Raw genomic sequence first — 13,108 nt, 5'->3', positions numbered from 1 at the left:
CAAAGTTCCTCTCTGTGTGATGCACTTTCAGAGGGGTTACAAGGCTGTGTGAATGACAGCTGTCAAATGTTGATAGGCATATGGGAATCAGACAAAACCCCAGTCACACGATTCGCTTCTAACACGCCATTCTCCACCTTAGAATTACCAAGGGCTTAAAGTCCTTTAATCCCAATGAGGACCAGCAGCTTTGGGGCAGGAAGCGGTGGAAGTCAGAAAAATACATTGACCCCCAAAGTCATGGTCTTCATTGGGAGTTAAATCCTTTCTCAGAGATGGCATCTGATGAGCTGCTTTGGGAAGCTGGATGACAAAATGGAGAATTCTTATAAAGGCAAGTAGAAAATTTTACCTTAGGGAGAAAAGAGGAAATACCATGGGGGAGTGGGTCAATGAGACTTAAAATACCCCCATACAGTTGGTTTCAGGTTGGTGTAAAAGGTCCCAGTTGTGCAACTCGCCCCACACAGGAGGCCTCTTGTACACATCAGGGCTAACTCTGAGAAGAGAGGGGGTTAAACAGCGCAGACGAAGGATGCTAGTGGAGCAGTGAACCTGTAATCACTGTAATATTGGAAGGAAACAGCATCAGCTGTCCTGCGCCATCACAGCGCAAGCTATCTGCCTGCTGCAGGGAGTGTGCACGATGCAGGTCTCTGTGGACCCATTCCTGACTCATCCTTTCCCCAGCCTGCTGTGCTTGGCTGACGTGTTTCAGACCCAAATAATCAGGGTACCTGGGGAGCCAGCTGCACCCACGCTGCCCGGGAAAACATTATTACGTGCACCAGCTCTGGAAAGCGCTTTGAGGCCCTGGTGCTCCCCCAGCACACAGCAGCTGGGCAGTGAGTAGCTGTGCTGTGGCACAAGAGCTGAAGTGACTATTTATAAAAGACTCTGAGGTCCCAACATAAAAATGCATTTTGAACAGGTGAGAAACATCTGAGGTTTGTATTTTTCTCCCAGAGGCTTCGGTACTGATTCTTATTTACACACAGGCTCTTTGTATTACCTGCATGGTGTAAAAAAAGATTTCTCTAAAGGAAGCTTTCATAGCAATGAAAGGGTTGAGTTATTTCTGGGTAAGATCCGCAGTTGGTGTGTATTAGTATCGCTCCAACAAAGTAAATGGTGCTGGACTGATTTACACTACCGGATGGCTTTGCCCTTTAGAACATGAATACACTTATGATACAGCTATGCTATGGGAGAGGGTTAAAGGGAATATAAATGTGTCTTGTAAGGTGCAGCTGTAAGTTACATTTACTCAAGGTTTGTTTCCATTGCCAGTGTGAATATGAACCAGATCCAATTCTTGTTTAGTTTGAGATTTCTTTGAATGGTGCCTGGGAGAATTGACTGCAAGTTATCCATGGGTAATATATTGTGATTTGACACTTGCTAGGACTTGGCAGCTACTCTCAGAAAGAAATATTGATTGTGAAGAATAAATTCAATGTAATAGTAGAACAAGGGAGCAGGACATCATTGACACCATTTACAGCCTGCAATTCTGGAGCGCCCTTTGTCTCGAGTGGATAGCAAATGTTAATTAAGGTGCCCTCTCTGGCATCAAGCAACTTGATGTGTTGTTTCATTTTAAATTTTTCTGTCTGTAAAATGGGAATGATACTTAATTTCAAAGTAGCTGTTCATAACAGTGCCATTCTCACGCAGCTGTAAATTTCACCCATCAGTCCAACTTGCTGTAACTACGGGTAACGACTGGGAGTAAAGGATTTTGGAGGCAATGCTGGGATCACTGCCTGTCAGCAGGAGATGATACTTGTCCGCTTCCTCATGTGGCCTCTCCCTGTCCTCCTCCCTAGAGGCATTTGCTCTTTCTGGCTCCTATTTAGATTGTCGGCTCTTGGAGCAGAGATGACGTTTTCCTTTTCTGTTTGCACAGCCCCCAGCACAACAGGATTGTGGTGCATAAAAATCAGGCTTCTACTCACTGGTGCCATACAAGGGAAAAACGATACTAGTGTTTCATGTCAGGACAAACTCAGGGTTTGAAATTTGCGTCATGAAACAGATTCAGTTGCTCTCAGTAAAATGAGGAACAGCTTAGAAGAAAAACAGTACCACCTAATCTATCTCAGGTATTTCCAGTGCCATTTAACACACCTCCCTTCCTGCTCGGTAGAAATGTATCAAACATCTTGATCTCAGCCATTCTAGAGAAGCACGTGCTCACGGGCTCTGCTGAATCAGGCCATTAATGAGATGTGTGGCATGTAAGAACTTGCTATATTTCATTAGGTAGAAGAGAAAGAAAATAGTCATTTTTACAAATCGGGAGATTAAAAATCTTTCTGAAACACACCCGCCTCTATGCTGGCAATTATTTCACAGTCACCAATCACAAATGATTAATTCTGCACTATCATGAACTGCAGAGCCTAGCTAATACTACATGAAAGGGAAAAAGTGGCCCTTGCCTTGCGTTTGATAATAGCAGGGGGGTGATGGGTGTGAGTGAAATACAGTTAAAACCTCTTTTGATGTCAGGCTATGGAAGGCCAGGGCGTTTATCAGAGTTACATATCTTTGGATATGCCTCTGCATTTCTAGCACAGAAGACAGATATCCAAATGCTTACTCAGGGCTGCTGTTTGCTCAGCCACATGCATAACCTTTCGCTAGCATTTTCATGCTAATCTCCTGCTGACAGGGACTGGCCTGCAAGGTATTCTTGCTGGCAATGACAGGAGGCTTCAGTCTCAAGGACTTGAATTTGGTGTCTGGGGAAAGCAAAGATATCAAACACATCTCCCGTCACTCATTCCAGGTTCCAGTTTATAATTGCTTGCTTCCTGTTTAAATTTTATGCTGCTGCTTGGTGGGTGACAGAAACCACTCAGGTCCTGACAATACCTGTCAGGATGTTGTCATATCTGCACATGCAACTCTGCTCTCCATGCTGATCTTTATTCTTTCGGGAATCCATGTAAAAAATGGAAAGGCTGAGGCTTCCCAAGGAACGGAGGAGCAATGGCTCCTGCTCCCTAGGTGTGTGAGATCGACATCTCCTAGCTGCATACCATGAGTTGTGGGTATTCGGGAGTACCTTAAAAAGTGCTTTTTGCTGCTGGGACTTGTCAAAGCCTCAGAAGAAATACGGGGATAGTGGATTTGAAAGGGCAGCATCTGTGTCTTATGAACATAGACAAGAGGTACAAGATGTCTAAAACACTATTTATGTAGGTTGTCAGCTGCTTTGTTGCAGTGACTTTAGCAATTCCCTCAACCCATCCTGTTATTTCTTGCTGTTGTATTTTTCTCCTCCACTTTATGTTGCTCTCTAGATTCGGTCTTTGTGCACGTCTGGGCAGCATAGGATATGGTGGGGACAGAATAATGCCAAGCAAAGCCAAGGCCTATTCTTTTCAGGTCTGTTTATATAGGGGGTGAGTAAGACACAGGCGCCGTGGCGCACTCCATTGTAATGCACAAAGCCTGCAGCGAGTCTTGGTGATGGAATCCAAAATGCTGTCAGCTGCTAAACTACAGCTCTTTTGATGACTCTGCTTGTTGAGGATAATTAGACTGGTGCAGTACAGACACACACATGGATGTCTCTATTCTTTTTGCAATTGCAGAGCACATGCTGTGCATCCACTATGAGCGCCAGTTAAAACCTAGGGCAATGTTTTCAAGTGTGAGCAAGACTTGGGAGTCTAAGATTCACTTTCAAAGGTGACTTAAAGATGCAAGTCCCATCAGGAGCCAGCAGGGTTAGCACTTGACATTTAAAAGCACCCATTTTTTTTTTTTTTTTTAAACTTTTGCTCATAATCTTTCAAAGAGCAGAATTCCCCCCTGACTTCTGTCAGTGTATTTATTCAGGAGGTCCGCAGGGCTGGCAGCACCCTTTGAGCATAGGCTCTTGTATAGCAAAGTGTCAGCAGTAATCTAGGTGTAAACTTCCAGAGGGCTTTATAAGGAAGCGTTGCAGAATTCTGCAGAAACAGGCCAACACACTGCCACTGCCACCAAGCCTCCAAGGGGGAAGAATAATCAGCATTTTATGCAAACAAGCTCCATTCAAATAGTCCACGCTGGATATCTGAAATCATGAGTCTCTCTAGTGAGTGTTTGTCTTGAGAATCTCATCAGTAAATTAAAACTGGCTCCTGAGAGTAGTATCAGGTCTGTGAAGCAAGAGAGAAAAAAGGACAGAAAAAGAAAAAGATAACACTGGTATCTCTATCACTCGAAACTGATACGTATCTTGAAAGGGAATTGCATACTAAGGAGCAAGTTATTAACTGGTTGGGGTTTTGACACAGAAGGCACCAAGTAATTTTTCAGGCTTTGTCAGTGACATGTGGTGTCTGGGTTGCACTTTCTGGAGCTCCTCTCCTTCCTACTGTAAAGGGGTAGGATGAAGTTCTTTTGCTCCAAGACAAAAAAATCAGAGAGACAGAAGCACAAGCAAATGTTTTCTTATCACCACGTTATTTTAATACCAAAAGGAACAAAGTACTCAGGGACCAGGAAACTTTCTGACATCTCTTACAGCATTTGCCAAAGTTGATTGCCCTGAAAAACACATCTCGGAAATCCAGGGATTGCTGTCTTCTGGCTGACTTGCCACTAAACCAGGAGTTCACTGCATATCATGATGCTACTTAAGACATTTAAATATGAGATCCCAATGAAGCAGAATGTGTGAAGGCACTATAAAGGTGGCTTGTGGGGTTTTTTTCCCCTCCCCTGAACACGTGCAAGCTTGCTTTCTGGGCAGCCAGCACTTAGGCTGCAAGTATTGCAGTGACTCGCTGACCTTGGCTCTACTGTGAGCAATCTTTGTACAGGGATGATCTGGCCTGAAACCATTTTCTCAATGTTTATGGCAGAAGCATTTTCTTTCTTGATATCAGACCTGTCTATCTGATTGTTCCACTTCTCCCAACCCTCAGATGGGATTAATGGCAGTTATATATACCATATCCTGAATCACTGAGGTAATATGGAATGCTACTGCTGCCATTATCATTTTAGAGTGTGATCTTATCACAGGAATGACTTCTTCAGCCTCTGATAAGAGAAGGTGTCTCTCCATTTGAAAATTTTATACAATGTCATGGAAATAGATGTTCTACTTAGCCCAGATATCTAAATCTTGGGATTAAACTAATAGACTGAAACTCTACAGATTAGGTGCAACTGCCAGCCTAACTATAGATTTGACATATATATCTAAGCTTCTCTGTGTCTCAGCTTCCAGACTATACAGTGGAAATAAAGAGCCCTCTATGTTTTATGACTTCAGATCTTTAAAGTAAGGAACTGTCTGATAGAGATCTCCCCCACAAACACAGTGGAGCTGCTGGCATGTAACAGTCTGAATACTGCAGTAATCATCTCAGTACAGGTCCCACAGCAGAAATCTGCAATACAGCCAATGAAAAAAAATCATATGCAGAGCAGCCATGGGACTCAGTCCCAAATGTATGTTTGCTCAAGCCTTTCTCCAGTGCACCTTCCTGGCAGCTGCTAACTCAATTGCAGTATCCATGTTCGACCGCGCAGCGCAGACCTGTTGGATCCCTTCCAGCACAGATGTACAAAATTGTTCAGAGGCCTCAGTGCTGAACCTTGAAATTGCAGTACATGAACTAGACCAGTTAATTGCTCAAACTGCTGCTCAAGTTACAATGCAGATCTCATCTGTTAAACCCCGGCATGGGCAAAGAGCTGCATGCCTCACAACTTCTGACAAAAGCCTAAACAGGCACATAGAAAGGGAGGGTCACAGTAGGGAACGCAGGTCTTGTCTGAGTGATCCGCCAAAGGGTGCACCTCGAACAAATTCCTCCTCTTTCACTATTTGTAGGGTGTAAACAGGTCACAAATGCTTCCTACGAAGCTCCTACTTAAAAATGTCCATCAGCCATCAGGTTTCTCTACTGCATGGTCCAGTGGCTCTATCCAAGCCTGAAACTCACTGTCTTGAATGATGAGCACAGACAGAGCATTAGGAGAAGATTTTGCCTAAGCCGTTGTGGCTACAACACCTGGATTTTCCATTCAATAGCTGAAGATTTCCTCCAGTGCTGTTAACAAACTTGGAAATCCACTTTCAACATAGCCTTCTAAACTGTTGCTTTCTATCCATCAACTTCTTCAGCTGGGATGGGGTTTCCCTCCACGCCCTGGGCCCACACAAGTTACTGTGAATCATGAAAACCCTTCTAAAGCTTGGGCTCAAGCGGGACTTGTAGGATGTCTACGTTTGGGGCTGGTCCTTTGTAGTAGAATGAATTTCAGCCAAGAGTATTTGCAGAAAACTAATACCCTGAAGGCAAGGCCGTGAAAGAATAGAAACCACTTCAAAATCGAAAGATTACCTCCAGCCCTTTTTTTTCCATGCAGTATTGTCCCAAATCCATCTCAAAGCCTAGAGGAATGAGAGACTTTGCAGCCTTTCTCTGCTGAAATACTGCTAGGTTGCTAAGTCTGTTACTACACAAACATGTTTTAGCAGCCTAGAAAACATTTTCAAAACACAAGAGAAGATTTTACTGTTTATAAACTGGATCTGAGCTTCTTTTCTTTGAGAATAATGAAACTCCTAATACTCCTAAATTCTTATAGTTACTGAGAAACAAAATCAAAATAAGACTGGCTTGGTTCTATTCAAGACCAGGGGAAATGTGGTACCGCTTTGTGAATTAACTCCTCTTCATGCCCATGAACACTTGAGTTAAACCCAGGTGGTCTTTTGTGGGAGGGAGGAAGGAGGAAATGCGTAGCATAGGGGAAGCGGTGAAGTTGATTCATGGTAAACTGTACAATATTCTTGTCTATCCCATTTTTATGAGGGGGAAGTGTTTGCAATTATGTCTAGCGTCAGCAGATCCACCCAAGAGCACAGCATTACACAGTGAACCAACATCATGGACCTGTCTGTAGAAAGTGGTCCCCCCTTTTCAGGCTGAGATGATGGGAAGGAACATCAGTTTAGTTTTGGAAAGCTTTGCCACCTGTGTCAAGAACAGTGCTGATCTCTTATGCTTGTCACTCAGAGCATGGCAACCAAAAAAGCATGATGCCTGTAATTTAAGCGTTCTGTTTATGGACAGTGATTTACCCAGTTCAAGTAATGACAGGGGCCAGAGAATTATTTTCATTTTTCTAGGTCTGGATCTCTTCTGAAACAGTACCTTGGGGCTGTGGCTTGAATTCAGAGTTGTGTGCAGAAACTCAAGTAACGTTTTCAATTCTATATTTATATTCATGCACACATGTGCACCTAGAATTAAAACAAAGCAAGCAGTATTTTTTCTCATACTAGAATCTTAACTTTTTGGTTTTGAGGACGTTATGAAGGAGTTTAAATTCTGACATCAAACTTTCAAAACTGAATCACTGAAATCACAGATTCTGGAGCCACACTGATTACTGCACCGTGCAGACTAGAGGATTTCAACTGCGTATCCCTGTATTAGTTCCAATAATTTAATTTTGGTCAAAGGCCTTCTTTCACCCTGAAAGAAACTGGAGTCCATCACTAAATTTTCCTATGTTTACCATTTTACAGAGATACATGTTACTCATAGATTTTTTTAATTGCTTGTACGTGCATAATAGTTATAAGTGATCCCCTGTGGTTTCAATGGCCTGTAAACTACATTGTGCTTCCCCTTATATTTACTCTCAGAATGACTATCAACACCTATATAGGGATTATCACACAGTAATGAGAGGTGCTGGCAGTCAGATTAGATCTGTGGGTGCAACCACTGACAGCAGATCCATAACGAGATGAGGTACAATATTTCAGGGCAACCGGGCAATAATAGTTGTATGAAATCTCTTTCGAGAGGAAGCCTGTTCTCCTGTTCAGGGTTGACACACTGGGGATCTGGTTAGACTTTCGTGTGACCCCGGGTAAAATGCTTGTCTCTGCGCCCGAATTGCAAAATGGCAATCATAACATCACCTTTGCCTTCCTTCCCTGTTTAAATCAGAAACTACTTGGGATAGGGACCGCCTCCTCCTGTGTGCCTAGACAGTACGTAATATAATGGGCTAATTGCAAAATAAAAAAATGATTGTGCTGACAAAAAAAAAACCCAAACAACAAAACAGAACAGCTCTTCATGGTAGTAGTCCGAAGCGATGACACACTACAGTGGTTTGAGCAATTGCTATCCACAGGTAAACGCATCCAAAGGTGGTTTGTACATCACTGCATCACCATGTAATTTGGAGTAGCCCGTCTGAACTGAAGCTGATGCTGGGAAGGAGGAAAAGAGACAGACAGATGTCTGTGCAGGAGCACACAACAGAGCTGCTCTTCTGCTTGTGCTGACAGGGACTTCAGTGGGGGAGTGGGGAAAACCTCCAGGGTTTCAATCTGTGTTGTGGGACATTGACATCAGTGGAGCTCCGTTAATTTCAATACCTGCTCTCAATTGATCCTAGTTCAGAAAGGAAGGATATGTCCTTCTTTGATGGACCCTTTATCCCCAGTTCCCCATAAACCACATACAGGATGGACAAATAAAGGCTTATTTAATAGCGCCTTGATTTGAACAAAAGATCCATGAGGAGTTTTGCACTTGATACCTGAAGCATAAATGCCTGTGACATCCTTTTGTGGTTTCAGCCTGGCTCATACCATTTTCTACGCTTAACTGAGCTAGTCTACGCTCACCATCCAGTAACACTTGAAAATCATATTTAGTCTTTCACCTTTGTTTATTTTAGCATACATAGGGTAGAAGTGGCCTGCCCAAAGTAACACAGAACCAGGGAAATAAAATAAACATGAGAATCCTCAGCTGCTGTCAGCAGTGCAAGCCCGGGATCATCATGGCTATCTGAGCTATTATTGTTGTTATAAACTGCAAGCATGGAGAAGTATTGTCAAATAATTAACGATTTCAGTTTTGAAGAGACAAAAGCTGACCTGTCCATTGGTAGGAGTATGAGGTACATGAAGTTATTCAAGCTGAATTAGAAGCTGAAAGTTAGGCAATGTGAGTACTCCCCAGGATCTCAGTACTGTCTCAATACCACATCTGAAAACAGCACTCTGGTGATCTCCAGGTAGCTCCTGTGTCATTAACCCTGGCTTCAACAGTCCTCTCTGTCCCCTGCCCCAATCAATCCCCCCGGCTCTAATAAGAAGCCAGGAGGCCACTGATGCCGACAGCTATGGCATTTTATGACACGCCTGACAGACTAGTCTGACAACTTGGAGCTTTGTTTTGCATAAGCCATCCAAACAGATGGTCACCACTTTTAAGTATCAGCCTGGCTTGTATATGTACGCAGGATCTACAGGCACAGATCTGAAAGCCCCCATTTTTCTGAATTCTTGGCCTCCTGTTGTAACTGTGGCTTTGGGGTAGAAAACGTGTGGGAGAGTTTTGGGAGAAGACTCAAAAGGGCTTTTCTCTAAGGCTACTTCTCTATGTTGTCTTTGGGAGACAGGGTGTTTCTACCTCCTTGGCAACTTAGTTACTGTCTCTTTCATTCACACTTGTGCAGTAACATGCTGAGAGTTAAAAAACAGCTTCTGGGAAGCAGTGACCTTTAGGGAATGTCCTTTTGCCATGAGGTCCTATCTCTCACGCTTCCGAATCTGTGTGCCGTTCCATAGTGTACCCTTGGTGGGGTGGCAGTACTTAGTTGCTCGGGTTTATTTCCGTTTTGCTTCTTATCTGAATTTTAATGACGAATTACTTGTAGTATTTCCAGCAGGCTGGAATAGGGGCACTAATTGCTACTTAAGATCGGGAAAGTTGTCCCCCTCCCAGCAGACAGCTGAGCTGTCAAACAGGGTTATATCGCAGTATCTTGAATTTAGTGTCAAGACAGTTTTACCTGTCTGGCTGGCTATGTTTGCAATAAGTACTCTTTGCAGTTGGGGATATTCTACCCCTTTCTCTGGCTTGCTCTCTGTGTTCAGCATTCCTTATCTTGTATGACAAAGCTTTGGCTCCATTTTTGTCCCATGTTAGCTTTTTCTTGGGTAAGAATATGAACCACAGACAGTTGCTCAGCTAATAGGTAAGACCAGGGCTGACTGTCAGCCTTGATGGCATTGTTGTACAGGTAATAACTAGTTTCATTCACAGTATCAAGCTGCTTTTTTCTCTAGCTACATTGAAAGATGCACATCTGTTTTTCCAAACAAGCAGAGCATGAAGTCACCAGTCTCCTACTATCTCCATTTGCATTCATTGTATATAAATGCTGTATGTTGAACTCAATAGATAACTATGGATCACCGACAGACATAAGGAGCGTAAGTAGGACAATGGAAAACACACGTTAGACTTTCTGTATGTGCTAGTGGATCCATGGCAATGTCATGAATCCACAGATGACAAATGTCCTTAAAAGTGCATGTGTGTGTATTTATAATGAAACTGCACTAAGGCTGCAAAACCACTGAGTTCTGACTGGTATCAACAACAAAAGAAAAACTTAAGCAGATCAAGGAATCATCCAAATCCCCGTTGGTTTCATTTGCATCCTAAAGCACACAGTCCCACTTCAGGAGTCACTATGTTGAAAACTGGGAGAGTCATTATTAAGTTATCATTAGGTTGCTGCCTAATTAATTTAAAGCGTAAGTACATGCAGGGAGATTACACCAGGGCATTGCTAAACTGGGCAAGAAAAACCTACCGCTTTGGACTATGGAAATTTTCTTCTATCGCTCCGTTCCTTTTTGGTTGGCTTGTGCACGGATTAAAGATCTCCTGGGTGACCGAGTTAGCCAAAGCAGTTGCGCCAAGGACTCCTTATTTTCAAAGCATAGGAATGGTGGGCTCTGATTTCAACTCGGGGTGCAAAAAACTGCCTCCCTGTCGATCCCAAACTTTCCAGCGATGCCTGCCGGTCGGTGAAGGCGGGCTGCTCCGGGCAGCGCGGAGGCCCTTTCAGCACCCGGCGGCGACGGGGACTGGACGGGACGGGACGCGGCGCGCCCCGGGTCGGCACCTGCCGCCCCCCCAGCACCTCGCCGTCCCCCTCGCCCCCCGGAGCCGGGGCAGCGCTGCTGCCTGGCTGCGGCGGCCGCCGGGAGAGGCGACCGGGCGCATCCCTCGGCCCGTACAGCATCCCCGGGCCGCTCCGGGAGCGCATCCCGCCGCCGCCCGGCATCCCCCGGCGGCCGGAGCTCCCTCCCGCAGGCTCCGCGCCGCGCCGCCCGCCCGTGGCGGTCTGGAGCAGCGAAGCAGAAAGGCGCCCGTCGCTTCTCGCCGCCGTAAACCGAAAGGGGGAAGAGCCGCGGGGAAGGGGGCCGTGCGGCGACTTACGCCCGGGCTTTGGGGAAGCCCATTGACAGCAGGATCTCCAGCGACGAGCCATGTTTGATGGTCCCCGCGCGGTGCTGCCGGTTCCGCCGGGGGATGACTTTGCTGTAGAGCTCCTCTTTGGCAGCCATGGCGTGCGGTGCGGGCTGCCCGCGCTGGGCCATCACGCAGCCATCGCCGCCCGCGCAGGGCCATGCACACCCGCAGCGCCCAGCGCCCCGCCGGGGGCCGCGGCCGGGGCCGGGGCAGGGCCCTCCCTCCTCCGCGCCCGGCCCAGCCCAGCCCAGCCCAGCCCAGCCCGCCGCCCCGGCCGCCCCGGCCGCCGCCGCCGCCACACGTGCGCGCCCCACGCAGCCCGCGCCGCCACCGGATCGGCGGGCGGCGAGGAGCGGCCGCGGCCCCGCGCAGCCCGCCCCCACTCTTAGAGCCGCCCCCGGGCGGGCGGGGGCAGCCCCAGCCGGCAGCCGCGGCCCCACGCCGTGTCCCCGGGGGCTCGGTGGCGTGGGAGGGGGCCGGGGCGCCCACCGGCCGCGGGCGCTGCTCTGGGGATGACCCACGGGGGGCGGATGCGCGGAGCGGGGCCGCTGCTGGAGCAGATGGGAGAGGTGGAGGCTTACTTTAAAATACAAGAGCACGTGCACAAAGAATTATTTTGGGGTTGGGGTTTTTTTGGTGTGTTTTTGTTTGTTTGTTTTTTTTTTTTTTTTTTTTTTTTTGAGGAGAAGCCCTGTGCGATATTGACCCAGCTACCCAGAGGGGAGGTAGGGTGCCCTGCGCCACAACGCTGGGTCTTCAGGGGCTCCGTCTGCCACTTGGCACCGCTTTGATGTGGTAGCGCTCGTGGTTAAACTAGATGTAGTTAGAGGCAAGACAGCCGCGGTCCAAAATTTCCACCTCAGTCTTGTGTTTCTTGCAACCTTCTCAGCCCTCTCCAGGCCGTCACTTGGAATCCATGGCCTCAGAGCCTGTAAGTCCCAGGGCAGGGGCTGCCCTTCCCGCCGTAAGGTCTGCTGTGACACAGCTCTGGTCCTCTCCCCTGCTCCCCACCCACGCAAAAGCAGCGTGTTCCTATGGGCTGGGCGGGACAAATATTGCTGCTTTCTTCCTAGTCGTATTTCGGTTCAGACCTCAGTCTGATATGTTTGGGGGTGGAAACCAAGGGGTTTATATGTGGCAAGACACATCCTCCTTTGTCTTTTTTTCTGACGTCCCCTTCTTCCCTCCTTTACCACACACCCCACCGCCTCCCTGCTTTCCCCTTCACTTTTAAAGGCAAGCAGATACCACTTCTGATCTCCCCAGAAGAGGCCCAGCTCACAGAGCTGTGGAGAACAGCCTGCAATTACAACCCTGCAAAGAAATAAAAAGCATTCAGAGGCATTTTTTAAAAGTTCAATAGTTTATGTCAGGGAAGGAAAGCAATGTCGGCAATGACAAATATATCACTACAGTTATTATTATTAGCGTTGGGGAAAACAAACAGCCCATTTCCATTTTGTTGTATCAGTGAAGACAGAGAAGGGAAAAAATCCCCTCCCAACTCTCTGCTCATTCTCCTCCTGTGCCAGTTTACTTTTCTGCCGCTTTATCCAAAGGCGTGATGAGGAATGGCCACATGCTGCAGACAGCACTCCCGTGCTACACTGGGGGCTGTGTTCCTGCAGGGACAACAGGCCGGCAAGTCATCCTTGCACTGGCTGAACTAACAAGCACCATGAAAATTAAAGCTCCAGCAGGACGTTGCACAAAGCGCTACTTGTTCACTTCTTGAAGTCACTTTTAACTCCTTTGATGTTGGTGAGGCACCGATTCTTTCGTTTACC

The 13,108-nt window shown here is 46.6% G+C and overlaps 1 protein-coding gene across 1 annotated transcript in view; it reads right to left on the bottom strand.

Annotated features, from left to right (window-relative positions):
- The window catches only part of UBASH3B (ubiquitin associated and SH3 domain containing B), a 70,649-nt gene extending 59,200 nt beyond the window's left edge, over positions 1 to 11,449 (bottom strand). The window contains exon 1 of the mRNA XM_086476840.1: positions 11,289 to 11,449. Within this exon, the coding sequence (XP_086332966.1) occupies positions 11,289 to 11,449 (161 nt within the window). The remainder of the gene's footprint in view (positions 1 to 11,288) is intronic.
- Between the last annotated feature and the right edge of the window lie 1,659 nt (positions 11,450 to 13,108).

This window comes from Leptosomus discolor, chromosome 22, assembly GCF_034619465.1.
Source record: "Leptosomus discolor isolate bLepDis1 chromosome 22, bLepDis1.hap2, whole genome shotgun sequence".
In the NCBI taxonomy this organism is placed as follows: Eukaryota; Metazoa; Chordata; class Aves; order Leptosomiformes; family Leptosomidae; genus Leptosomus; species Leptosomus discolor.
Note: the sequence above shows the minus strand (reverse complement) of the source record. Positions and strands in the feature narration are given on the sequence as shown.